The 27,421-nt window shown below is 45.2% G+C and overlaps 2 protein-coding genes across 2 annotated transcripts in view; one reads left to right on the forward strand and one right to left on the reverse strand.

Annotated features, from left to right (window-relative positions):
• The window catches only part of LOC120042784 (cytosolic endo-beta-N-acetylglucosaminidase-like), a 13,614-nt gene extending 2,939 nt beyond the window's left edge, over positions 1-10,675 (forward strand). The window contains exons 2-8 of the mRNA XM_038987591.1: positions 753-859; positions 1,215-1,326; positions 1,912-2,096; positions 2,443-2,585; positions 4,098-4,197; positions 4,492-4,603; positions 8,680-10,675. Coding sequence (XP_038843519.1) covers positions 753-859; positions 1,215-1,326; positions 1,912-2,096; positions 2,443-2,585; positions 4,098-4,197; positions 4,492-4,603; positions 8,680-9,063 — 1,143 coding nt within the window. The 3' untranslated portion in view covers positions 9,064-10,675. The remainder of the gene's footprint in view (positions 1-752; positions 860-1,214; positions 1,327-1,911; positions 2,097-2,442; positions 2,586-4,097; positions 4,198-4,491; positions 4,604-8,679) is intronic.
• Positions 10,676-10,847: 172 nt separating this feature from the next.
• Positions 10,848-25,430, reverse strand: LOC120042778 (retinoid-inducible serine carboxypeptidase-like). The gene is made up of 13 exons (XM_038987582.1): positions 25,281-25,430; positions 24,725-24,864; positions 24,200-24,289; positions 23,952-24,107; positions 22,301-22,375; positions 19,988-20,060; positions 18,586-18,623; positions 17,280-17,408; positions 17,089-17,173; positions 16,726-16,839; positions 15,543-15,680; positions 13,675-13,838; positions 10,848-13,123 (listed from the first exon to the last, which is right to left on the reverse strand). The coding sequence occupies exons 1-13, from the start codon at positions 25,345-25,347 to the stop codon at positions 13,061-13,063; spliced, it is 1,332 nt and encodes a 443-aa protein (XP_038843510.1). The 5' UTR covers positions 25,348-25,430; the 3' UTR covers positions 10,848-13,060.
• Positions 25,431-27,421: the final 1,991 nt, after the last annotated feature.

The following is a 27,421-nucleotide window of genomic DNA, read 5'->3' on the forward strand; positions in this document are numbered from 1 at the left end:
CCCTCTCCCCCTCCCTCCCTCTCCCCCTCCCTCCCTCTTCACTCCCTCTTTCTCCCTCCCTCCCTCCCTCCCCCTCTCTCTCTCTCCCTCCCCCTCCCTCTCCCTCCCCCTCCCTCTCCCTCCCCCTCTCTCCCCCTCCCTCTCTCTCCCTCTCCCTCCCTCTCTCCCCCCTCCCCCTCCCTCCCCCTCCCTCTCTCCCTCCCTCTCCCTCCCTCTCTCTCCCTCTCCCTCCCTCTCTCCCTCCCTCTCTCTCCCCCTCCCTCTCTCCCTCCCCCTCTCCCTCTCTCTCCCCCTCTCCCTCCCTCCCTCCCTCTCCCCCTCTCTCTCCCTCTCTCCCCCTCTCTCTCCCCCTCCCTCCCTCTCCCCCTCTCTCTCCCTCTCTCCCTCTCCCCCCCTCTCCCCCTCTTTCTCCCTCCCCCTCTCCCTCCCCCTCTCCCCCTCTTTCTCCCTCCCCCTCCCTCTCCCTCCCCCTCCCTCCCTCCCCCTCTCCCCCCTCTCTCTCCCTCCCTCTCTCTCCCCTCTCCCCTCTCCCCCCTCTCTCTCCCTCCCTCTCCCTCCCCCTCTCCCCCTCTCTCTCCCTCCCTCTCCCTCCCCCTCTCCCCCTCTCTCTCCCTCCCTCTCCCTCCCCCTCTCCCCCTCTCTCTCCCTCCCCCTCCCCCTCTCCCTCTCCCTCCCTCCCTCTCCCTCCCCCCCCTCTCTCTCTCTCTCCCTCCCCCTCTCCCTCCCTCCCTCCCCCCTCTCTCCCTCCCCAGGCTCTGGAGCTGATTCGTAAACATGACTTCTCTACGGCCATCTTTGCTCCAGGCTGGGTGTACGAGTCCATCCCAGACAAGACTGCCTTCAGGAAGGAACAGGACAGGTGAGATGAACTTCTACTGTCTAATGTAGTGGCGTGGTTGTTTTGGGGATTTTGTCTGATGTAGTGGGATGTTATATCGAACGCCACACTGTAAATGCCTCTGGGAAATATGAAGTGATGCTGTCTATCTAAGGACTGTAGATGAGTATAAGGCATGTAGCTAACATCTGGTGCTAACATCTGGTGCCATGTTTGTTATACATGGTCCCTGGACCCTGTTGAATAAACTAATAAAATAGACTATATTTTCTCTCTTATAAAAGCGCTCACTCATACCACACGTAGCATAGCCACAGTCGAAAGTGACCCTCCTATGTCATATCCTACAATGTCACATCCTGTTTCCTGTGTGCAGGTTCTGGTCTCTCCTGTCTGACTTCCTGTATGTCCACCGGCCCTCGTCGCCCCTCCCTTTCGTCTCCTCCTTCTGCCAGGGTGCTGGGACCAGCCTCTACTGGAGGGGACAGGTGAGTGAGTGAGTCAACCAATCAGCTGACGGGTTCTATGTCGAGAATATTCATAAAATTGCCCCCACCGTGGCTGCCTGGGTATTGTGATGCAATACTTTCCATGACAATGTAGAATTTTCATTCAAATGATGTTAACGTGGCTCATGCAATGTAATGTATTTGTCAGTTGAGTTGTATCAACAAATCACAGCACATACTGATGGGTATACTTCCTGCTTTTACTTCCTGCTTTGCTCCTATGGGTACACTCACAATGGCTGCCAGTCCACCCATTATGCTATAATTGACTTGAATGGGGACGCCTGTTCTATTCATTTTATTTCTATGGCAGCACATGCAGTCAGGAGAGGAGGAAGGGAGAAAATGTGTTCAGCGGTTATTACAGAGACTGCGGTCATTTGGCTGCCCAATTATAGGCGTCTAAAATCCCCTGACTGTCACACTACTAGTAACAACACGGATCTGGGTCTTCTTTGGAATGCATTGTACTGCAATATGTATCATTGAATGGGTTTCTGTCCTATTTGTGTCCTGTAGTTACCCTCTGACCTGTCCTGTGTGTCTGTCTGCTGGGTTGTGTAGCGTGAGGTGGATCGTAGCTGGTTCAACCTGGATGCCCAGGAGCTGCAACCCCTATACTACAAAGAGACCCTGGAGGGGGAGGGCTGGCTGAGGACCCAGGGCTGCCCTGAAGATGCCTGGAGCGGGGGCAGCTCTCTGCTCGTAGAGGGCGTCCTACCCTCCATGCTGTCTAAAGTCTGTGCCAGGTAGGGTAGTGTGTAGGGGAGTGTGTGTTCATGAGGGCTAGTATATTCATCTTACAGCTTTAAGGATTCAAATGCTATGGTCTCCCTCTCTTCCCCTCGCTCCCTCTCTTCCCCTCGCTCCCTCTCTTCCCCTTCCCTTCGCTCCCTCTCTTCCCCTTCCCTCCCTCTCTTCCCCTTCCCTCCCTCTCTTCCCCTTCCCTTCGCTCCCTCCCTTCCCTTCGCTCCCTCTCTTCTCCTCGCTCCCTCTCTTCCCCTTCCCTTCGCTCCCTCTCTCTTCTCCCATCTCCTCGCTCCCTCGCTTCCCTTCGCTCCCTCTCTCTTCCCCTCTCTCCCTCTCCCCTCCCAGGATATTTTCTCTCCAGGTGCCTCTATCCTCCAGGGTCTTTGTGTCTCTGATCTATAAGCCGTCTCCTGGGGTCTCTGTCTCTCTGGAGTTAAAGACTGCTGACGCTACACTCTGCACACACAGAGGTGTTCAGGATATACCTAGTGAGTCATATCACACACAGTTCAGGATATACCTAGTGAGTCATATCACACACAGTTCAGGATATACCTAGTGAGTCATATCACACACAGTTCAGGATATACCTAGTGAGTCATATCACACACAGTTCAGGATATACCTAGTGAGTCATATCACACAGAGGTGTTCAGGATATACCTAGTGAGTCATATCACACAGAGGTGTTCAGGATATACCTAGTGAGTCATATCACACAGAGGTGTTCAGGATATACCTAGTGAGTCATATCACACAGAGGTGTTCAGGATATACCTAGTGAGTCATATCACACAGAGGTGTTCAGGATATACCTAGTGAGTCATATCACACAGAGGTGTTCAGGATATACCTAGTGAGTCATATCACACAGAGGTGTTCAGGATATACCTAGTGAGTCATATCACACAGAGGTGTTCAGGATATACCTAGTGAGTCATATCACACAGAGGTGTTCAGGATATACCTAGTGAGTCATATCACACAGAGGTGTTCAGGATATACCTAGTGAGTCATATCACACAGAGGTGTTCAGGATATACCTAGTGAGTCATATCACACAGAGGTGTTCAGGATATACCTAGTGAGTCATATCACACAGAGGTGTTCAGGATATACCTAGTGAGTCATATCACACAGAGGTGTTCAGGATATACCTAGTGAGTCATATCACACAGAGGTGTTCAGGATATACCTAGTGAGTCATATCACACAGAGGTGTTCAGGATATACCTAGTGAGTCATATCACACAGAGGTGTTCAGGATATACCTAGTGAGTCATATCACACAGAGGTGTTCAGGATATACCTAGTGAGTCATATCACACAGAGGTGTTCAGGATATACCTAGTGAGTCATATCACACAGAGGTGTTCAGGATATACCTAGTGAGTCATATCACACAGAGGTGTTCAGGATATACCTAGTGAGTCATATCACACAGAGGTGTTCAGGATATACCTAGTGAGTCATATCACACAGAGGTGTTCAGGATATACCTAGTGAGTCATATCACACAGAGGTGTTCAGGATATACCTAGTGAGTCATATCACACAGAGGTGTTCAGGATATACCTAGTGAGTCATATCACACAGAGGTGTTCAGGATATACCTAGTGAGTCATATCACACAGAGGTGTTCAGGATATACCTAGTGAGTCATATCACACAGAGGTGTTCAGGATATACCTAGTGAGTCATATCACACAGAGGTGTTCAGGATATACCTAGTGAGTCATATCACACAGAGGTGTTCAGGATATACCTAGTGAGTCATATCACACAGAGGTGTTCAGGATATACCTAGTGAGTCATATCACACACAGTTTAGGATATACCTAGTGAGTCATATCACACACAGTTTAGGATATACCTAGTGAGTCATATCACACACAGTTCAGGATATACCTAGTGAGTCAGTCATATCACTCACACACATTAGTTGTAATGTGTTGTATTTTTATTGAGGTGTGTGTGTGTGTGTGTGCCTGTGTGTGTAGCCAGCAGTGTTGAGCCTGCTGCTTTAACAGAGGACCACCAGTTGGTGAGACAGTTCTCTCAGAGCTGTGGACAGTGGAACCCAGACGGATGGACTGTCAGGTAAGAAGACCTCTGTGTGTGTGTGTGTGTTCCCAATTGGAGCTGCAGGGCTGTGCTCTGAGGGATGTGTGTGTTTGTGTGATATAGGCTAGTAATACTGTTTGTAATAACGTGTGTGTGTGTGATATAGGCTAGTAATACTGTTTGTAATAACGTGTGTGTGTGTGATATAGGCTAGTAATACTGTTTGTAATAACGTGTGTGTGTGTGATATAGGCTAGTAATACTGTTTGTAATAACGTGTGTGTGTGATAGGCTAGTAATACTGTTTGTAATAACGTGTGTGTGTGCCAGGTGTTCCCAGTTGGAGCTGCAGGGCTGTACTCTGAGGGATGTGTGTGTCAGCGTGCAGCGTGATGGAGGAGATAAGGACACACCCTTCAAATGCCGGGTCGGAGAGATTATGGTGAGAGAGAGAGAGAGAGAGACCTTACCACAGAATTACCCGTCACCAGAATCATATCTGTCCCCGACTCTTAGGCCTGGGGCCTCATTTATCAATATTTAGAAACGGTTCTAAAATACGGAATTTAGAATGTTTGTACGCAGAGAAAAAAAGTGTGATTTATCGAACAATCCTATGAGCGTCATAGGCACACCGGTACGTCATAGGCACACCGGTACGTCATAGGCACACCGGTACGTCATAGGCACACCGGTACGTCATAGGCACACCGGTACGTCATAGGCACACCGGTACGTCATAGGCACACCGGTACGTCATAGGCACACCGGTACGTCATAGGCACACCGGTACGTCATAACCGTTGATAAATACCAAGTGTTCTCTGCCTCAGTGCTCGTGCATGACCTTGGCTATTTGCATTTTAAAACACCCCTCTGGTCAAAATCCTCCCTTTAAAGCCTGCGGGGATACACAACGCCGTACCAGGAAATACAACCAGACAACCAGAGACTGAAACAGAGGGGCCTAGTGTCAGAGGTCGAGTACAACCACAATGTTTGATTGGACTCGCTCAGTTGTGGTTTGACCTGTAAAAATAAAAACATAGCTACAAAGACAGGACCATTAGGACAAGTCAAGTTGCTTTAGCAAATGGCAAATATACTTCAAATGAGTAGCTAGGCAACACTCACCAGTAAAGCCATCCATCCTCAACAGCTCTCTCCTGTAGACGTAGTGGGCCGACACTGTTGTTCTGCAGAATGAACGAGTCGTGTTTCCACCTGGCCACCACATTCAGCAGTAACACTGTTCTACAGAATGAACGAGTTGTGTTCCCACCTGGCCACCACATTCAGCAGTAACACTGTTCTGCAGAATGAACGAGTCGTGTTTCCACCTGGCCACCACATTCAGCAGTAACACTGTTCTGCAGAATGAACGAGTCGTGTTCCCACCTGGCCACCACATTCAGCAGTAACACTGTTCTGCAGAATGAACGAGTCGTGTTTCCACCTGGCCACCACATTCAGCAGTAACACTGTTCTGCAGAATGAACGAGTCGTGTTTCCACCTGGCCACCACATTCAGCAGTAACACTGTTCTGCAGAATGAACGAGTCGTGTTTCCACCTGGCCACCACATTCAGCAGTAACACTGTTCTACAGAATGAACGAGTCGTGTTTCCCACCTGGCCACCACATTCAGCAGTAACACTGTTCTACAGAATGAACGAGTCGTGTTCCCACCTGGCCACCACATTCAGCAGTAACACTGTTCTACAGAATGAACGAGTCGTGTTTCCACCTGGCCACCACATTCAGCAGTAACACTGTTCTACAGAATGAACGAGTCGTGTTTCCACCTGGCCACCACATTCAGCAGTAACACTGTTCTGCAGAATGAACGAGTCGTGTTTCCACCTGGCCACCACATTCAGCAGTAACACTGTTCTACAGAATGAACGAGTCGTGTTTCCACCTGGCCACCACATTCAGCAGTAACACTGTTCTACAGAATGAACGAGTCGTGTTTCCACCTGGCCACCACATTCAGCAGTAACACTGTTCTACAGAATGAACGAGTCGTGTTCCCACCTGGCCACCACATTCAGCAGTAACACTGTTCTGGAGAATGAACGAGTCGTGTTTCCACCTGGCCACCACATTCAGCAGTAACACTGTTCTGGAGAATGAACGAGTCGTGTTTCCACCTGGCCACCACATTCAGCAGTAACACTGTTCTGCAGAATGAACGAGTCGTGTTTCCACCTGGCCACCACATTCAGCAGTAACACTGTTCTGGAGAATGAACGAGTCGTGTTTCCACCTGGCCACCACATTCAGCAGTAACACTGTTCTGCAGAATGAACGAGTCGTGTTTCCCACCTGGCCACCACATTCAGCAGTAACACTGTTCTACAGAATGAACGAGTCGTGTTTCCACCTGGCCACCACATTCAGCAGTAACACTGTTCTGCAGAATGAACGAGTCGTGTTCCCACCTGGCCACCACATTCAGCAGTAACACTGTTCTACAGAATGAACGAGTTGTGTTCCCACCTGGCCACCACATTCAGCAGTAACACTGTTCTGGAGAATGAACGAGTCGTGTTTCCACCTGGCCACCACATTCAGCAGTAACACTGTTCTGGAGAATGAACGAGTCGTGTTCCCACCTGGCCACCACATTCAGCAGTAACACTGTTCTGGAGAATGAACGAGTCGTGTTCCCACCTGGCCACCACATTCAGCAGTAACACTGTTCTGGAGAATGAACGAGTCGTGTTTCCACCTGGCCACCACATTCAGCAGTAACACTGTTCTGCAGAATGAACGAGTCGTGTTCCCACCTGGCCACCACATTCAGCAGTAACACTGTTCTGGAGAATGAACGAGTCGTGTTCCCACCTGGCCACCACATTCAGCAGTAACACTGTTCTGGAGAATGAACGAGTCGTGTTTCCACCTGGCCACCACATTCAGCAGTAACACTGTTCTGCAGAATGAACGAGTCGTGTTTCCACCTGGCCACCACATTCAGCAGTAACACTGTTCTGCAGAATGAACGAGTCGTGTTTCCACCTGGCCACCACATTCAGCAGTAACACTGTTCTACAGAATGAACGAGTCGTGTTCCCACCTGGCCACCACATTCAGCAGTAACACTGTTCTACAGAATGAACGAGTCGTGTTCCCACCTGGCCACCACATTCAGCAGTAACACTGTTCTGCAGAATGAACGAGTCGTGTTCCCACCTGGCCACCACATTCAGCAGTAACACTGTTCTGGAGAATGAACGAGTCGTGTTTCCACCTGGCCACCACATTCAGCAGTAACACTGTTCTGCAGAATGAACGAGTCGTGTTCCCACCTGGCCACCACATTCAGCAGTAACACTGTTCTGCAGAATGAACGAGTCGTGTTTCCACCTGGCCACCACATTCAGCAGTAACACTGTTCTGCAGAATGAACGAGTCGTGTTTCCACCTGGCCACCACATTCAGCAGTAACACTGTTCTGCAGAATGAACGAGTCGTGTTTCCACCTGGTCACCACATTCAGCAGTAACACTGTTCTGCAGAATGAACGAGTCGTGTTTCCACCTGGTCACCACATTCAGCAGTAACACTGTTCTGCAGAATGAACGAGTCGTGTTTCCACCTGGCCACCACATTCAGCAGTAACACTGTTCTACAGAATGAACGAGTCGTGTTTCCACCTGGCCACCACATTCAGCAGTAACACTGTTCTGCAGAATGAACGAGTCGTGTTTCCACCTGGCCACCACATTCAGCAGTAACACTGTTCTGCAGAATGAACGAGTCGTGTTCCCACCTGGCCACCACATTCAGCAGTAACACTGTTCTGCAGAATGAACGAGTCGTGTTCCCACCTGGCCACCACATTCAGCAGTAACACTGTTCTGCAGAATGAACGAGTCGTGTTTCCACCTGGTCACCACATTCAGCAGTAACACTGTTCTGCAGAATGAACGAGTCGTGTTTCCACCTGGCCACCACATTCAGCAGTAACACTGTTCTACAGAATGAACGAGTCGTGTTTCCACCTGGCCACCACATTCAGCAGTAACACTGTTCTACAGAATGAACGAGTCGTGTTCCCACCTGGCCACCACATTCAGCAGTAACACTGTTCTGCAGAATGAACGAGTCGTGTTTCCACCTGGACACCACATTCAGCAGTAACACTGTTCTGCAGAATGAACGAGTCGTGTTTCCACCTGGCCACCTGTCAGCAACGGGTGTGGCTGAAATAGACCAATCCACTCATTTGAAGGGGTGTCCAAAATACTTTTATATATATAGTGTATATATGTGACCAACAAATGCATATCTGTATTCCCAGTCATGTGAAATCCATAGATTAGGGCCTAATGAATTGATTTAGTTCAACTCAGTAAAATCTTTAATTGTTGCATTTATATTTTTGTTCAGTATAAGTAATGTTGTAACTGTTTGTACATTTCAATCACTTATAAAAGTGACTGATTTGTGTGTCCGTGTTTCTTAGAAGATGTCTGTCTTTACCTCTCCTTTGTCTCGCTCCCTCTCCAGATCCTGGATGCTGAGTCCCTCTCCGTTCCTCCCCTCCCAGTCCAGAGTGTGTGTATCTATGACGTGGTGTGGCTGAGGGGCGCCAATAAACTTAATCTCAACGCCACCCTGCGCTGGCGCTACCCTGCCCAACTCGTACGCCACTTCCTGGTGTACTGGCGCCGGCTGAGGGGTCCAGACCCCCGGATCCCATCTGGCAAGCTGGCCCTGATTGGCCGAGCCTACTGCCCCTTATTCCGGGTGACCGAGCTGACGGTTCCAGAACCTCCAGGTCTTCTAGAACTGGTGGTGGAACCCGTGTCCCGGGAGGGGTTCCGTGTTCCTGAGTCCCAATGGGGGAGGAGGAGTCTCAGTTATACTGAGGAGAGGACGGACCAATCATAAGACACGAAAAGGGTAGAAACGTACTGTCTGTCCCAAATGGAACCCTATTCCCTATATAGTGCACTACATGGACCCATAGGGCTCTGGCCAATGTAGTGCACTAAATAGGGAATAGGGAGCCATTTGGGAGGTACCACTGGACTTGCTTCTCCACTTCCTTTCCATAACACTTCCTGTCCAGCCAGTGATAACCTGATTCAGTACGCTAGTTTGTAGTGATGTGATCCTCCTAGTCACCTATAGAGTTAAGAATTCTTTCTAGTTAAGTATATAAATAAATAAAAATTCTTCCCAGAACAATTAGGGGAACTTCAACATGAAGCACGCTGTAGGTAATTCCTGATTGAGCCGACATCTGCAGCCCTTACTGTGAATGCAATCTGAGCAGATGCAGGGACATTGCCTTTAAAAAGGTGCATTGTTGAGAGCTCTCTACAACGTGCCACAGATTGAATCCTCAGAGCAAACAGGACTGGACAGGTGACAGTAAGCCGTCCATTGTCTTCTGGGTGCAGAGCAAGGGAAGGATACTTCAAGCAGTGCATGGAGACTCCCCAATTGGGCAAAAGACCTTCCCCTCTGCGACTCCTCCGTGACCCAGAAACCGATAAGTGGTCGAGGAGCGTGTCAATATGTTAAATCGGAGAACGAAGGAGGCTGCGCTCCTCCATTACGGATTTCCACAGAGGATGCACCAGAGTCTCCTCGCAGCAGGAAGTGACACACCCCCTTTTGTTTTTTCTAAGGAGAAAAGCATGCACACTAACTACATGCTACACATCCTTTTATCTAGAAAACTAGGTAAAACTACACATCCTTTTATCTAGAAAACTAGGTAAAACTACACATCCTTTTATCTAGAAAACTAGGTAAAACTACACATCCTTTTATCTAGAAAACTAGGTAAAACTACACATCCTTTTATCTAGAAAACTAGGTAAAACTACACATCCTTTTATCTAGAAAACTAGGTAAAACTACACATCCTTTTATCTAGAAAACTAGGTAAAACTACACATCCTTTTATCTAGAAAACTAGGTAAAACTACACATCCTTTTATCTAGAAAACTAGGTAAAACTACACATCCTTTTATCTAGAAAACTAGGTAAAACTACACATCCTTTTATCTAGAAAACTAGGTAAAACTACACATCCTTTTATCTAGAAAACTAGGTAAAACTACACATCCTTTTATCTAGAAAACTAGGTAAAACTACATATCCTTTTATCTAGAAAACTAGGTAAAACTACATATCCTTTTATCTAGAAAACTAGGTAAAACTACATATCCTTTTATCTAGAAAACTAGGTAAAACTACATATCCTTTTATCTAGAAAACTAGGTAAAACTACATATCCTTTTATCTAGAAAACTAGGTAAAACTACATATCCTTTTATCTAGAAAACTAGGTAAAACTACATATCCTTTTATCTAGAAAACTAGGTAAAACTACATATCCTTTTATCTAGAAAACTAGGTAAAACTACACGCTACATATCCTTTTATCTAGAAAACTAGCTACATTTATTTTGGGATTCCCTTGTAAAAATAATCTTCACCACATGCTAAATGAATTTAAGCATCAATAAAGAGTTTCAATAAAAAAAAACATTCTGAATTTTGTTTGAGTCATAACATTTCCACTACAGCATTCCACGTTGGTTACTGAATGTCTGACAGAGTTCGGTTTGACAAAACATGAGGACATTTTAGAAATGTATAAAATAAGACTTAGTTTCATATTTTAGTCAAATCTCCACCAAAGCATTCAAAACAGGCATACTATTTAGAAAAAGTTTATTTATTGTTCTCATGCTCAAATTTACAAAGAAAATCAGTCAGTGAAATCAACAGATCTCGAGTACCGGTCCGTATCCCCTGTAGTAGCTCTGGTGCAGGGTGTCTTTCAGCTGCTCTCTCACCGTTGTCTTCCAATAGTGAGGAGAGAAGCCGGGGGGAAAAACACCCTGGACCAGAGCTACTGCTGCAAGAGACGAGCTGAACACTGATATATAGTGCACAGTCTGAAATGGCACCCTATTCCCTATATAGTGCACCAGTATAGAAGCAGATTTTGTGGTGGATAATGGTACAGTATGGATGATGCTGGACTGAGCAGTTGGTCGTCAGTAATGGTACGAGATAGATAGATCTCTATCTGATGCTGGACTGAGCAGTCGGTTATATTTGGTGATTCTTCCTGATTGCCTTAAATCTGACGGAGAGCCATTCCAGCTGGCGTCAGAGTGTGTGTGTGTGTGTGTGTGTGTGTGTGTGTACGTACTAGAGCTGGGACGATAAACCCAAAATTACAGACACCGCCTTCCTCGTACCAAATCATTTTGCATACATTTTGGGTTATTTTGCTACACAACGTCCCTGTGGATTGTTCTAGAACCATTATCTGGTCAACAGTAATAGCCTATGCATTATGTTGTTTCCTGCTATGAAAGTCTCTGCCTGTCTCTCAGGGCCGGCGCCAGGATGAATCAGTTGGACTGGCATTTGATTTCAATAAGGAGGCACTTTGTTTCTCTTCATGGGACCTCCTCTGTGTAAAGACATGTCATTTAACTGTCAAAATGTATGACCTTTTAAATGTGGCATGAACACATCATCATGACTGGTTTTCATCTGATTGTCAAACAAATCACTTCATGAAGTAGGTTAGCCTTGATCTTCATGCCTGTGGGCCACTTGATATTCTATGAGCTTAAAATGTTGGTCAAAAGGGAAATAAAATTATGATGAGGGGCGAACCAAACTCTACCGGAGTCCTAGCTACCAACCAACCAGTTACCGCTGCCTCCCGCCTTGTGTAGCGGAGTCCTAGCTAGCTACCAACCAACCAGTTACCGCTGCCTCCCGCCTTGTGTAGCGGAGTCCTAGCTAGCTACCAACCAACCAGTTACCGCTGCCTCCCGCCTTGTGTAGCGGAGTCCTAGCTAGCTACCAACCAACCAGTTACCGCTGCCTCCCGCCTTGTGTAGCGGAGTCCTAGCCAGCACAGTGTCCTTCTCTCCCGCCTGCCAAACACCTGCCCTCGACGTCGTTAACAGAACTGTAAGAAAGCAGGGCGAAGGTGGGGTTTATCGGCGGTTGGCATCTAACGTTATGGTTCATTACTGCCCCCCTACTGAACTGGCACACCCCCACACCCCCGATCACAGTCTTAACTTAATAATGGACCAATAGAACTATAAAAAGAGGGGTTCCTGCAGATGAAAGAATGACCACATGCAGTAACCCCCAGAATAGCGATCCGCAATTACACCCTTCTCGTGGAGCACGCCATTTGCAGTGAATAGACCTACATAAAGTAGCCTAGGCCTAGAGCTGGGAAGTTCCTGTAGGACATTAGTCTACATTTACTGATCGATTAATCAATTAGCCTACATGGTTACCTAGCAACAATATGTCTACAGTTAGTAATCTAGCTTAGTGTTTTGAGGTCCCCCTTCCTCAGGTGGTGAATCACATAGTCTACAGGCCAATATGCACAAAGATGTCAGCCAATTCTCTGAAGAGGCCAAAAATATGTGTGATCATTGTGGATCCTTTTGACAGGTTGCACATCAACCAAGCCTTCCCTGGATATGTTGGATGGAATATCTTACTTTTTGAATCATAGTCTACCATCTCAGTTGTCTTACCTGGCCCTGGAAACACACGTCTAGAGCTCTGACGCTAATTTACATTTAAAAATGTGTCAATTAGCAGACGCTCTTATCTTACAGAAGACGCTCTTAGCTAATGTAAAGTAACTAACCAAAAATGTAACTATAAAATGTGTGTTTTATCACAATAGGACTTTGTGTCCATGTTGCCAAGCTTTAGCACACCTCCCCCCAAAATAACTGATAGCCGATTTAACAATATTGCAAAAAAAAAGTAAAAGTAAATGAATCACAATCTGGATTTGTTTGTCTCCATATCGTCCAGCTCTAGCGTGTGCGCTGTGCGTGTGCGTGTTATTAAGTGCAAGTGTGTGTGTCAGTCCTGCTGTGTGATCATTTTCAGCATCTGCAGTGCCATGGGTCCCTGGTCCGAAGGGATCTGATAACAGAGAGAGAGCAATGAATCATGGGAGTGCAAGACAAAAAGGATACTACGGGAGGATCTCAATTGCATACCCTTTCTCCTTCTCAAAACCCATTGGATGAGAAAGCCAGAGGCCCCTCCCCTCTTATCTTCTCCTCCAACAGGCTTTGAGAAGGAGAGAGGACACGAAGAGTACGCAATTGAGATATTCCCAATGAAACGCTATTTGTGCCATAATGGCTGCATACTGGGGTTCAGTGTTCTGCATCACCTTCCTACTCCAACACTAGGGGTTACGTCCCAATATTCTCTCCCTCCTGAAGTGTACACTCATTCACTACTCTCCACCAATGTAAAAACAATAGATTTATGTAGGCATGGGTTATAGAGGATGTTTCCATATACCAGTCATTTTGTTTCAAATACATGACGGGAAGTAAATAATGTTGCACTTTGGGAGAAAGGAGAGATGAATATTACTGTACCAACTCTGATGATTGACCCGTTTGAAAACATAATAAATATATGTTGAAAAGAGATTGGGACACATGTTTCTGTTTCCTCACCATGTGACCAGCCTTGAGGATCCAGTAGAAGGAGAAGTTCTTGTAGGTCTTGTAGAAGGCGCCGGTCACACCCGGGAAGGTGGGGTCATCAAGGGCAGTCCATTTCATTTGGTTGAAGCCCTGGAGCCCCACCCACTTCAGCTGCTTCACCCATTGCTCCTGGCCTGTGATTGGACAAAATCAAATCAGTGATCAGTAATCAATTGATCATCTGTATCCAATCAACAATCCTCATGTAAGAAAGTCTCAGGGACCAATAGTCAATGTATTCATGGTAATAATGGTTGACCCTCACTATAGCCAGGGTTGGGAAGTAATAAGTAATCAGATGATTAGAAATACTTTTGAAAAACTAGATCACTCAGATTACTTCTAGGATTACTTTTAAATTCATAAATAATGTTTGCGTAAAAATCTTTGACACCTTTGTTTTCTCAATGACATTCATTTCAGCATTGAAAAGAGGCAAAAGTTGAAGTTTGTTCCACATGAGCGAGTCTGACCACAAGTCAGAGACCACTATGATGACACACCAGATGTGTTTGATGGATCGCGGGAGAAGAGCAGGAATGGACTTTTGTAGGCTACAGTCCAAGCTATGTCTTCCAATGGTGCGACTGCTGTCAGCATCCAAACATTATCCAACTTGAATAAATACTTGGCGGTAAGGATGACAGCAGTGGTGTAGTCTACGACGATACGGATATCACTTATTATTGATATCTACATATCATATCGATGTGAATCACACTGCTACTCTGCCATTTAGCTATTTGCGCCATACGGATTGTGGTTGTTGTGGATGGCTGTTCACAAATGTGTATTTTATCCCAATAATGGTTGAATTGAATACGTTTACGCTGCCTATCAAATCATTGTTTTTGAGACCAGTGGACAGCCAGTAAAAAAAATGTTTGATCTTGCAACAGATGCCGAGTGCGGATCCCAGCCTACGGAGTAACAGTTTGAGGAAGTTCCTCCGTTCTAAACTCCTCCTCCTCCGTGGTAATAATGTGCTCCAGTCCATCCTGTCAGTACCACTTTAATTAAGACCACAATCTGATTCCTGCTGATGAAAAATAGTATGTCCTTAGGCGTAACGGACATGCTCAAACTCACACACTTTTGATAGACTTAAACAGCTGCAAGTTATATCTATATAACAAAGTGTCACCAACAAGAAGGTAATTAAAAGTTGATAAATTTTTCACATTCAAATATCACTTTTCTGAAGTGGTCAAAGCATGCTATGAGAACAATGACAATCAGTCCTCCATAGCCCCATTTATAGCTGGTTCTAACATGTGTCTTTTGTTCTGATCTTGTCCACATTTTTAGACAGGTGTAAACGATTAAGACACATTGTGATCAGATCTTCCTGACCATATCCTGAGGTAATGAGGGACCCATTCTATCTGGATATCAATGAGGTGTAAACAGATCCGATGTAAACAGATCTGGTGTACACAGATCCGATGTCATTCAATTGGTGATATTAATTTTGTCTTCTTCTAATGCATCTTATGGGGAAGTAATCTAAAAGTAACTGAAAGTAATTCGATTACGTTACTGAGTTTGGGTAATCCAAAAGTTCCGTTACTGATTACAATTTTGGACAGGTAGTATTTTTGTTTTTTGAAACAAAACATCCACATAAAAACAACATCATCACCCTTGTCCAGATCCACATCACCCTGACAAGCTGCTAGTAACTGATTATATTCAGAAAGTAACCTACCCAGCCCTGACTATACCTCCCCGGTCTACACTGTTCATGCTTCAACGGATTTCACTACAAAATGTAAGTGTTGGATGCTGATTCTGTGCCCCCCGCCTGTAAACAACTCTAGTTAGGGGAAATCACTGACCCATGGTGTCCACTATGAGGTCGAGCTGACCGTTGTAGACGGTGACGTTGACCCCAGCATCCAACAGCTGATCCACCACGTCCACCACTGGCTTCATGAAGTCACCTGACATGCTGCTGAACACTGCCTCAGCCTGACCTAGGGGGGTAAGAGGGAAGGAGGTGAGAGAGTAAACCAGAATGTGAGAGATTGAGAAGTGGAGAGGGAGATTAAAGAGATAGAGGTCAGAGAGGAGAGAAAGGGGTGAGAGTGGAGGGCACATTTATTTCTAAAAGGTGCAATATGCAACCATTTCCTGGTTACACATTTTTTTTAATAGTTCGCCTAATTTCAGTTTGTGACAACAAAAAAAAATCAGTTATTGTGTAGAGAATCCTTGTACCATCTAAAGCGCGGTGAAATAGCTTTTCCATAACAAAATATATTGTATTTGGAGCCGTTTGAAGACAGTGTACAAAACCGAAAGTACAAGATGCAAAAATGAAACTTATGAATGTGAAGCATAGAAATAGCACACATAGAATAGATCTACCGCTTCTTAGACTTCCATTCAAGTAGAATAACCGATGTATAACTGTTACGGGATTTTTGTGTTTAATGACTAAAATATGTATACATTTGACTTAGAATTATAACTAAACAAAATACTACTATATTACTGTAAGAATGAATCTTATTATAATCATAATGTTGAATGTTATGTGTTCCTTGTTAGAAAGAATGGGTTTACCTTCAGACAGGCTAGAATGATGTCTCTACCCAGGGATGGGAAAGACCTTGGGTTGGTTGTAGATAGTTTAACAGGTGGCAGACAGTAATGAGAACTCGAACTATACTGCCATTGTATCCGAGAGGAGGATGGACATTAAAACCTATGACATCATCTTTATTATATAACCTGATGTAAAATGTATTATGATCAGTACTCTCGAATAAACGCTATTGATTGATTGATTTTGAGACTGGTTTCTGCCCATTTTATGCTGATAAGTATCTTACAAATTCTTATGGGCAGAGTGTTTTAATTTAATTGGTTGATAAACATAGGAATAAAAGTCCTTTAACAATAACATACCTCTATGTGAATTTGGTCGGGTTGCCAAAAAAGTTACATATTGCAGCTTTAAAACAAAAAAGTCACTTTTTAAATGAATACATTTTTGACCCAGTAGCAGCGTCTTACCTCCCCAGGTGACGTTCTGAGGGATGATTCCCAGCTTCTTCCTGATTGGCCCGTTCATCAACTGGCTCAGTGATTGGCGGTGGAGGGGGCTAATGTGGTGCCGCATCAGCAGGGCTGTGGGAGGGACCACGGAAAGTAAACCAACTTAAAACAGGAAGTGATGGTGTAATCTTAGGAATGTATTTTTCAGGCTAGTAAGGACCATCTTTTCACAGACAGTATAATTTGTATCAAATTTTTACCTATGTTTTAAATATTGTATGACATCACATTTTATGTATGTTTCTGCATATATGTACCAGGATGTTCAAATAAACCTTTTTTTATTCTCTCGTTTAAGATGGTTCTGAAAAGGCATCTTACAGAGGTATCCTTCTCCAGCCACGGAGGACATCTTCTCATCAGGTTCCTGGGTGAGGATGTTGTAGAAGTTGACTCCGTTTGTGTTCTGAAATCAGACGGGAGCTGAATGACCATGGCATTCACAACAACACACACCACTGACCTGTTCCACGACACCGTCAGTGATTCACACCAACACACATAAAACTGACCTGTTCCACGACACTCTCAGTGACAGACCAGAGCTCTGTGGCCTTCAGGTACTGCCCCTGATCCACCGCCTGCTTCACCGCCTCCGCTGCACTGGTCACCTCCCGCAGGCCGTAGTCATCTAGCAGGGACTGGAGGACGATGGGGAGACGGTCAGAGAGCTACACTACCCAACATGCATCACTGTTCACCTCCCCTAGGCCTTAGTTATCCGCCTTCAAGCGGATCACTTTTGTCAAGTCTGTGCCTTTCAAAGTGTGTGTTGCATTATGGGGATAAAAATGGTCAGACTTACACCTACATGAAGTTTACAACAAAAAAAGAATGTGATCAAAGGTCACGAAGTTTCTGCAGTTGCTCTTCAACTTCATCCTGCAGCCATCGCCTGCAGCCATCGACTGCATATTGTCAACCAATCATTAGAGTGTTTATGTTTGACCCACGCAAACAGGAACCAACTTTTCCGCGATTCATATATTCAGTGGATAAACAAGGTAATATTTGAGGATCTCTCACTAAATGATTGGTCAATCTACACACACCTTCAGTCTGTGAGGGTGTTCATTTTAACAGTATAAAAGAAAAACTCGTGGGAAACAATGGCAACATTGTCACGTTGATCTGAGCCTTGCGCTTGGAAAACCACATTGATCTGAGCCTTGCGCTTGGAAAACCACATTGATCTGAGCCTTGCGCTTGGAAAACCACATTCGTGTCCAACTTTCGGCTGTGGCAGATGCACCTCCCCTTTCATCTACAGTCAATTGCTTTAATCTTACCACTCAAATGCGCCCAGGTACTGTAGAGTGGAGGCAATGGGGACAGTCAGAACTACACTACCCAACATGCATCATTGTTTACTGTTCACCTCCCCCGGGCCGTAGTCTTCTAGCAAGGAGGCTTGTTTGACATTACAGGTGACTGCAGATTGACTGATCTACAAATCACCTTGCATCATATAACTACTCATTTATTATCTGGGACTGGAGAGTGAAAGTCAATGTGAAACAACTACACTACCCAACATGCACTGTTCTCCTCCTCCAGGCTGTAGTCATCTAGCCGGGAGTGGAGGGCAATGGGGAGACAGTCAAAGAAGAGAAAAACTACAATAGCTAGGTACCAAAACACGCTGCATTTTGTTTTCTCCAGACTTTAAACCACCCAGTCTGCAGAAAGAACTGCATAGAATGCAGAACCCAGCAATATAAAGCACATGTGCCTGGAAAAACCAAACACATGGAAAACGCATGTTACTAGGCTGTTTGTGTGTGTGTGTGTGTGTGTGTGTGTGTGAGAGAGACTCACCATGGTGTACAGATAAGGACCCCAGGTCATAACAGAGTCTGCAGATAAAGAGGAGAAGAAAGTTTGCTTTGATGTTCATTAGGCACCAAATGGGACAAAAGCAAAATGGAAAAAGGGAGGGACTACCTGGACTTGTCCAATACAGTGGTGCCATACTGAAAACTACCCAGGATTATAGACTCAGTAAGGAACACACTGGTTAGCTAGCCAGGGGTGGAACAACGCAGAAGCAACCGGGCTGAAAACGAGAGGGGACCTACATTGAACTTCTCCAATAAGAAATGCTTGTTCACGTTGCAAAACAGTTTGCTAAGGTGTGCACTTATAAACACACCCCAGGTGACTTTGACCTGAACAGTACAACAACCCTCTCATGCATGAAGCTGTACCGAGCAATCCAGACAAGGTTTTACAAGAGGAGGAAACTGCAGAGGTAGATGAACTGTTTGTTCAGTCAGTCACATGACCACACAGGGAACAACAGCTGAGTACCAAATTACACCTTATTCCTGTTAGGCCACTACAGTTGACCAGGGCCCATAGGCCTCTTGACTTAAGTAGTACACTATAGGGAATAGTGTGCCATTTGGTACCCAGCGTATTCACGTGTGGTTAGTGAGCCTGAACTGGACACTAGTGGTAAATCTCAGGCGTTTCAGGGTTAGAGTAGACTTTCTGTCCAATAAAGTGTTGTAAAGAGTGGTCTGAAGGTTCTATCAGTCATTATCTGATATGCACAACGGAAAAGACATGTTCTGACGTTCTTCTAAGTGGGTGTGCGGACGCTCTTCTAAGTGGGTGTGCGGACGCTCTAAGTGGGTGTGCGGACGCTCTAAGTGGGTGTGCGGACGCTCTAAGTGGGTGTGCGGACGCTCTAAGTGGGTGTGCGGACGCTCTAAGTGGGTGTGCGGACGCTCTAAGTGGGTGTGCGGACGCTCTAAGTGGGTGTGCGGACGCTCTAAGTGGGTGTGCGGACGCTCTAAGTGGGTGTGCGGACGCTCTAAGTGGGTGTGCGGACGCTCTAAGTGGGTGTGCGGACGCTCTAAGTGGGTGTGCGGACGCTCTAAGTGGGTGTGCGGACGCTCTAAGTGGGTGTGCGGACGCTCTAAGTGGGTGTGCGGACGCTCTAAGTGGGTGTGCGGACGCTCTAAGTGGGTGTGCGGACGCTCTAAGTGGGTGTGCGGACGCTCTAAGTGGGTGTGCGGACGCTCTAAGTGGGTGTGCGGACGCTCTAAGTGGGTGTGCGGACGCTCTAAGTGGGTGTGCGGACGCTCTAAGTGGGTGTGCGGACGCTCTAAGTGGGTGTGCGGACGCTCTAAGTGGGTGTGCGGACGCTCTAAGTGGGTGTGCGGACGCTCTAAGTGGGTGTGCGGATGCTCCGTGCTCTGAGGTAAATACTGACCCAGTGGAGAGATCCAAGAGTCTCCCAGAGCCACTCCAGCAAAGTTACATTTTAGGGTTCCTTTTTCTACGGCCTAGAGAGAGACAGATGGGTTAGAATAGCAGACAATTCGTGAGTGAGAGAGAGTGACACACACAATTACTAGTCATTAACATGCCATTACTAACAGTCATTTTACAACTGATACCAGACAATTCTCATTATTATTTATTGTAATTGCTGTTAATATTATTACCACCATAAACATAATTATTATTGCTTTATCACTAACAGCCTAGTATATTCTGGTCTTATTTGACCATCATTGTTACACGTTTACATTGACAATGGAAAGATTTTACTTTTGTGGTGACGAGAGCCTATGAAGTGAAGTCACCGTCAGTTGTGGTTGATGGAGAACAGAGTGCTACATTCCAGGCCAAGATTTACAGTTCCGTATTTGACTGCGGCCCTTTCAAGCTATCACCAGACAAATAAACTGCTCTACCTTTACGACTGAATGGCCTGAGGAGGTCAGAAGGCAGTCAGTCAGCAATACACCTTGTGATCTGCATGGGTTACTGGGGAAACCACCAGCCAGGCTTGAGAGCCAAGAGATGTGTACCAAGAGATGTGTATTGAAAAGAGAGAAAGAGTCAGGGACTTTTGTGTCCCATTTTTTTATGACAAACAGAAAATGGCACCAATAGCGCAAAATGACAAAGTAAACACGTTTTGTTAAACACTATTATTTTATTTGAACCTTTATTTAACTAGGCAAGTCAGTGAAGAACAAATTCTTAAAACTGATGGACTCAGGAGATGTTGAGATAACTCGGAGAAATGTGATATTTCTCTTCTGATCCTCCAATGTCAGAAAAGCAACATGACGGGTATTTTGCATGAATGCACGCACATTTACACAACGCTGGCTACCTACAGGCTACGCATTTCAGGTCAGAGATTGTGAAACTTCTGTACACGAAAAATATGTTGTGGAAACTTATCCTCATATGAACTTTGAAAATGTGCGGGGTTTCTCCAAATCAACGGGACGTTCCCGTGCCACGTTGTCAGAGCAACTAGAGCCCGCCCTCTTGAGTATCCCTATAAATTACAGGACCTGCTAACAGACATCAGATCAAGTTTCTTCGAGGCAAGGACACACCCTTTGAACGAATGAGCCCATCTCCTTGGAAACCAAACACGGATCGACGAGAACCTTTCCTACTCAGAGAAGCAAATCACCCAGAGGACCCTGTGGAACGCACTGTTGCTCATTCAAGACCAATAGACTGAGTTCACAATACATGCCGGGGAATCAGAGAAATAACTGAGACAACTCTAATAGACTTTACATTTCCTGGACTGAGAAAGGAAGCGTAGCCAGTTCAGAAGGGAAACCTGAGTGTGGCAGCATCAGTTGATTGCAAGTCTGGTGAATGTATTTGTTGAGTACGGAATTGTCGAATAAGGAATTCATTTATATTGACCTGTGGAGATTCTCACCTCAATGACTGAGTTGTATTCCGTTATACCCTGCTTATGGTATTCCATTAACTACCTCATTTAGTCTAGTAAATAAAACCTTAAAATTGAATAATTTTTGGCATTGAGTTAATTGGCGATCGATTGGGTTCTTGATGTTTCAGAGCTTGACGACTTCAGAATGAGAATATAGTAATTGACTGTTTAAGACTATTGTTAATATAGGATTAATGGTATAACGGCTAATAACTACCGATAAAGTTTATTCGAAGGTCTCCAATCCATCCCTTAAATGGTGCCCCTCAGATTCATTTGGATAGGATAACCAAATTAATAAAATCAGATCAATGAATTATTCCAATCATTAAATCAGTAAATTATCATCTTGAATATTCATAGGCAAGAGGCACAACACCCCCCATGTCATTAAAGTATATTGAATTGAGAGAGACAGAGACAGCTAGAAAGACAGAGACAGGAACCCATGGTACTGTGCTGGCCAGTGTGGGTAGAGATTTGAGGAAGTAGGCCCCAACTTAGCACCAGTCATTAGTTCCTCTCTATGTCATGCGTGGCTCAACACATGACAGTGAATCTCAGTCTTTAGTTTGAAAACCCTGTTCCATTACCGAGTCAGGTACAACTGAGCTACCAGTTTTTCCATGCATGGTTCCTATTCACTTACATACCAAGTGCTAGAACTGGAAAAGGTTTCCTCACAGCAGAGACAGTAGGTTCTCATCCCAAATGGCTCCCCTACTCCCTTTGCAGTGCACTGCATTCGACCAGAGCCTGTATACACTATATAGGGAATAGGATGCCGTTGGGGACGTAATTTGTGCCTACCTTAGTGAGTTCCAGTGAGATCGCGGCAGCCATCTTCCCTCCATAGGACTCTGAGAATATGTAGAAGGGCACGCTCTAGAGAAGGCAAAAAATAACAATAGGTTAAAAAATGTAAATGCATTGAGTAGTTTGAGCCAATACGGCCCTGTTCCAATACTTTGAAATATATCCTTCCTTCTCTCCCTCCCTAAAGGAGACTCCTGGGGTGCGTTCAGTTCAGTTCAACATTTGCGTGACTGTTTGTACTGAATTAAACGTTTCCCCAGAAACAGAGCCTTTGAGGTATGTTTTCTCCTGGTTGGTGTGGTCTGATCAATATGGGTGGGACCATTTGAAATCGCAAAACTTGTGCAGCACAAACCACACAGGAGTTTAAGCCCCAAAAAATCCCATGACTGAAACTTCCTGATCTGGCCTCATTTTAGATTTGGTTCATTAAGAAATGCTAGCGGCCATGACTGAATTCAAACACGAGTTGGTTTCAGGGTATGGTTTGATGTGGTTGTCGTGTGTGTTCGCACGTGGAAAGAGTTACCCAAATTATTTTGCCAATTGGCTTTAACCGGCTGGTGTGCGACCGTGGCAAAATTTGTTTGACTTTGGATAGCCCATCGCCAAGGCTGATTAGGGCCCGTCAAATTCCCTAATGTAAATGAGACAATATTTAAACAATATTTTAGTTCTCATTAAATGCTTTCAATATTTGTATATGCATTTCTACAAATGTATAGATGGTTTAAGGTTTAAATAATTGAAATTTGGAGCTATTGGAAATGTTAAAAATATTGTCCCATGTACATTGTGTAATTTACCGATAGTGCCCAACTAGCCCCATAGGAATATCCAAAGTAAACCCACATTTACCACTGCCATTACAATTGGGTTGCATGCAGCTGCACACTGAATTGATGATTACTTGTGTGCTGCCAGCTGTGGGCAGGATTGAAACAAATCCAACATTAATTTACCTTGTGATGCAGTCACGACCACAAGTCTCACAAAACTATTTTGAATGAGACCGGCTTCGACAAATTATCCTATACACACTTGGTTGTACATTGTGACAGTAGAATCAATGTTTGACTCATATCGATGCCACAGGCTGTTTTATGAATGAGAAGTCGTTTTTTTAGGGGCAGTTGCTCTTTAAGTCGATCTCAGCTCACGTCTGGATTTCAAAATTCAGAGGGCCGCACAGATTATTTTATGATCGATTTGTTAGTCAAAATCAAATTTGCGGGACAGAAAATTAGCAGTTATTTGAAAATATATAAGTCCATCATCATTTCTCCATACTTTCTATGTTGTTTAAGATGATCCAGTGTGGCCTGGAGGTTTTTTCCTTCTTCTCCCCAAATAATAATCCCCCTAAAAATATATTATTTTGTTTTTACTCAAACCTCCCGCGTCATCCATATGACGGAAATCCGTCGCAGTGACGAGAACTTTAACACCTGCCGTACACAATCTCCCTCTGTGCCTCCATAATCACACCGTTCTCCAACTGGTCCATACAGTACCGTTTCCACTGAATTAAAAGCTGAACACCGTTCTGAACTCACCGCTGGCGATCCGACCAGTGTGAAGCTGAACGTTGAACACCGTTCTGAACTCACCGCTGGCGATCCGACCAGTGTGAAGCTGAACCCACCTGGAACTCTTCCTCCTTGTTGAAGAACTGTTTGAGCAGAACTAGCATGTCGGAGGCGACCGTCGCCACGTCAGTAGCGAAGGCCTCGTCTGAGTCTGTGTAGCTGAAGCCTGTTCCTACCGGGTTATCAACAAACAATACGCTGGAGTACTGAACCTGCAGGGGCAAAACACACACCGTAAAACACTGACATCCAGTTTCCATTGATGAGCCGTGAGTGTGTGTGTGAGTATGTGTGTGAGGTTTACCCAGGAGTTTTTCCTAGCCTCAAGGTCTCTGTCCAGGGGTCCGATCTCTTCAAAGTTCCCAAAGCCACAGCCTGATCCTCCCGGGCCTCCCTGGAATGTAGACATGTACCACTATTAGAGATACATTATCTACCAGCCCTCCCTCCCCCTGTAAGAGTCAAGATACATTAGCATCCATCCTAGATAGGTAAGACAGTCGTATAGTGTAAGGCACAGGAGGCTGCTGACGGGAGGACGTCTCATAATAATGGCCAGAAAGGAGTGAATTGAATGATATCATTCCACCAGTTCCGCTCCAGTCATTATCATGAGCCTGCCCTCCCCAATTAAGGTGCTACCAACCACCTGTGGTGTAAGGTTACCCACTTGTAGCTAGGTAAGAGTCATGTAGTGTAAGGTTACCCACTTCACTTCTAGATAGGTAAGAGAGTAGTGTAGTGTAGACTAGTGTAGTGTAAGGTTACCCACTTCACTTCTAGATAGGTAAGAGAGTAGTGTAGTGTAGACTAGTGTAAGGTTACTCACCTGCAGCCACATCACGAGAGGCAGCTGGGAGTAGCTGGCGGACGGGCTGTCTGCATAGTAAAGCCACCAGAACATATGTGCCCCCTCGCGGACGTCAACATAGTCCCAGGATTCTTTTGATTTTAGGGGATTCGAGAACCCTGCATACAAGAGTTGGAGATTTGGAGACATTGAAATGACGTTATTAAAAATTCTGCGTTTGGTCTTAAAATGCAGTCTAATGGCAAAATCCCCAGCCCTGATTGCTGCAGCAGATGTCGTGGAACAGCGCAGTGGGGGGTTTCTGATCAGGAAAACGTCAGCATTGTAGCTTGCCAACTTTTGCTTTCACATTTAACGCTGACATGAAACCCGACCAAGTAAAGCAAATTAATGGACTTGATAAACTTGATTGCTGGAGCCCGAGTCACCGTACTAAGCGGACTAAACTCTGGAGTCACCGTCGTGATTTCAAGCATGTTTGGATATCGGCGCAGTTAGTATTCAAACTGGAATTGAACAGTTATTGAAACGCCGATATATCGGACACAATCACTCGACATAGCAAACTACTTACCTGTATCAATTGCCACGACAAGTAGCAACACAACGCTGCAAGCGCTTGTTTTCGTCAACCCCATCATCCCGACTTGTTCACAAGAACTTCACAATGACAACACTTTTCATTACACTATTGTGTCATGTCAGACTTTAGTCACATGACTGACCGAATCCTCAGCTGACCAGAATATGGAAAATGGGGAGAGGCCATCAGGATATTTAGAGCCAATCAATGAGCATTGTGAAGCTAGCCACGCCTACCCTCCGCCTTGAATTGTGTCAAAATAAAAGTCCCCGGGCAAAATGTCCTGTGAATTTTCCATATTAAAAGCCACGGAACACAGGAGAGGTATAAACAGAAGATTGACCAAGAAAAATACATTTATTTATCAAGTCATAAGAACGCAATCATGGTTTTCTACTTCTGCCAGAGGTCAAAAGAGGTAATCAAATTAATCAATCAATATCAACCAATCAAACCTCCAAATCATGTGACGATTGAGCAGTCTTAGAGTGAGCAGTCTTGAGCAGTCTTAGAGTGAGCAGTCTTGAGCAGTCTTAGAGTGAGCAGTCTTGAGCAGTCTTGGAGTGAGGAGTCTTGGAGTGAGCAGTCTTAGAGTGAGCAGTCTTGGAGTTAGCAGTCTTGGAGTGAGCAGTCTTGAGCAGTCTTAGAGTGAGCAGTCTTAGCGTGAGCAGTCTTGAGCAGTCTTAGAGTGAGCAGTCTTGAGCAGTCTTAGAGTGAGCAGTCTTAGAGTGAGCAGTCTTAGAGTGAGCAGTCTTGGAGTGAGCAGTCTTGGAGTGAGCAGTCTTGGAATGAGCAGTCTTGAGCAGTCTTGGAGTGAGCAGTCTTGAGCAGTCTTAGAGTGAGCAGTCTTGAGCAGTCTTGGAGTGAGCAGTCTTGAGCAGTCTTAGAGTGAGCAGTCTTGAGCAGTCTTAGAGTGAGCAGTCGAGCAGTCTTGAGCAGTCTTAGAGTGAGCAGTCTTGACCTGATGGAACGAGGTGTCAACTCGTCCCAGCTAATGTTCTAGGGTTTGGATCCCATCAGTGAGAGTCTGTGTCTCTATCCATCTCCTCTATCTTCTCTTGAATCCGCTTCATCTTCTACTCGACCTCGTTCTTCAAGGCAGCGATCCTGACTGCCTCATCCTCTCTCAGGAACTGATGAAGCTTCTCAAACTCACCTATTATCTGCTGGTCAGTGTGCTGGGCCTGGCTCTGGAGACAGGGAGAGAACTGTTACTGACTTAGTTGCCATAATAAAGCTACATAATTATTATGTAAATTACATAAGAGCAGCAGGTAGCCTAGTGTTTAGAGCGTTGGGTCAGTAACCGAAGGTTTGCTAGATCTGTCGTTCTGCACCTCAACAAGGAAGTCAACCTACTGTTCCTAGGCTGTCAATAAGAATTTGCTCTTAACTGACTTGCCTAGTTAAATATATTTGTTTTTTACATAGAAAACACTTATCTCACCACTACCATGATAAATACTGACAAGGGCTTGGGGTCAGGAAGGGTACCTTAATACACCCTGCAGTTTCTTCTAAGTCTTGTTGTGCATTAAGACAGGTCCCCAGCTTCCTCCATAGCCTATTCAGGGTAGTCACCAGTTCCTCCTGAAAATATAAATACTTATGTCAGTGGAGAGAGAGACTGTTTAACGATTACTAGCCACACTGAAACTGACAGTATGAAAAGTAGACCTGTCTATGTTTTGGTACAGACAGTGGATTTCTTTATGCTATTGTACCTTGTACTAGGAATGTCAAACATCCAGACTGTTACACAGACCCTATGGACACTCAGGTCTGAAGCGCTAGGTTAAATTGTGCTTAGGAGCATTTTTAAACTCTCATCTTTAGTGATGCACGGGTTGACTCGTAACCCGCAGTCCCCATGGTAGTCGCCAGTTCCTCCTGAAAATGTGTTGATGAAGGGCGGGTTGAATAAAGAGAGAAAAAAAAAATCCATACATATATAATTATTGTGCAATTTATATCTATAGGCTAAATATTTCGTTTATTTATTTATTTTAGGCTCTCTGGCATTAGTGCGTAGCAGCTTTAATGCCGAGGTGGGTATGCGCGCCAAATAGCCTACATGCCTATCGCCAAATGCTTTTTGGAACGGGCAGAAAAAGTTCACATTGATCTATGGA

This window comes from Salvelinus namaycush, unplaced genomic scaffold (genome assembly GCF_016432855.1).
Source record: "Salvelinus namaycush isolate Seneca unplaced genomic scaffold, SaNama_1.0 Scaffold78, whole genome shotgun sequence".
Taxonomy (NCBI): Eukaryota; Metazoa; Chordata; class Actinopteri; order Salmoniformes; family Salmonidae; genus Salvelinus; species Salvelinus namaycush.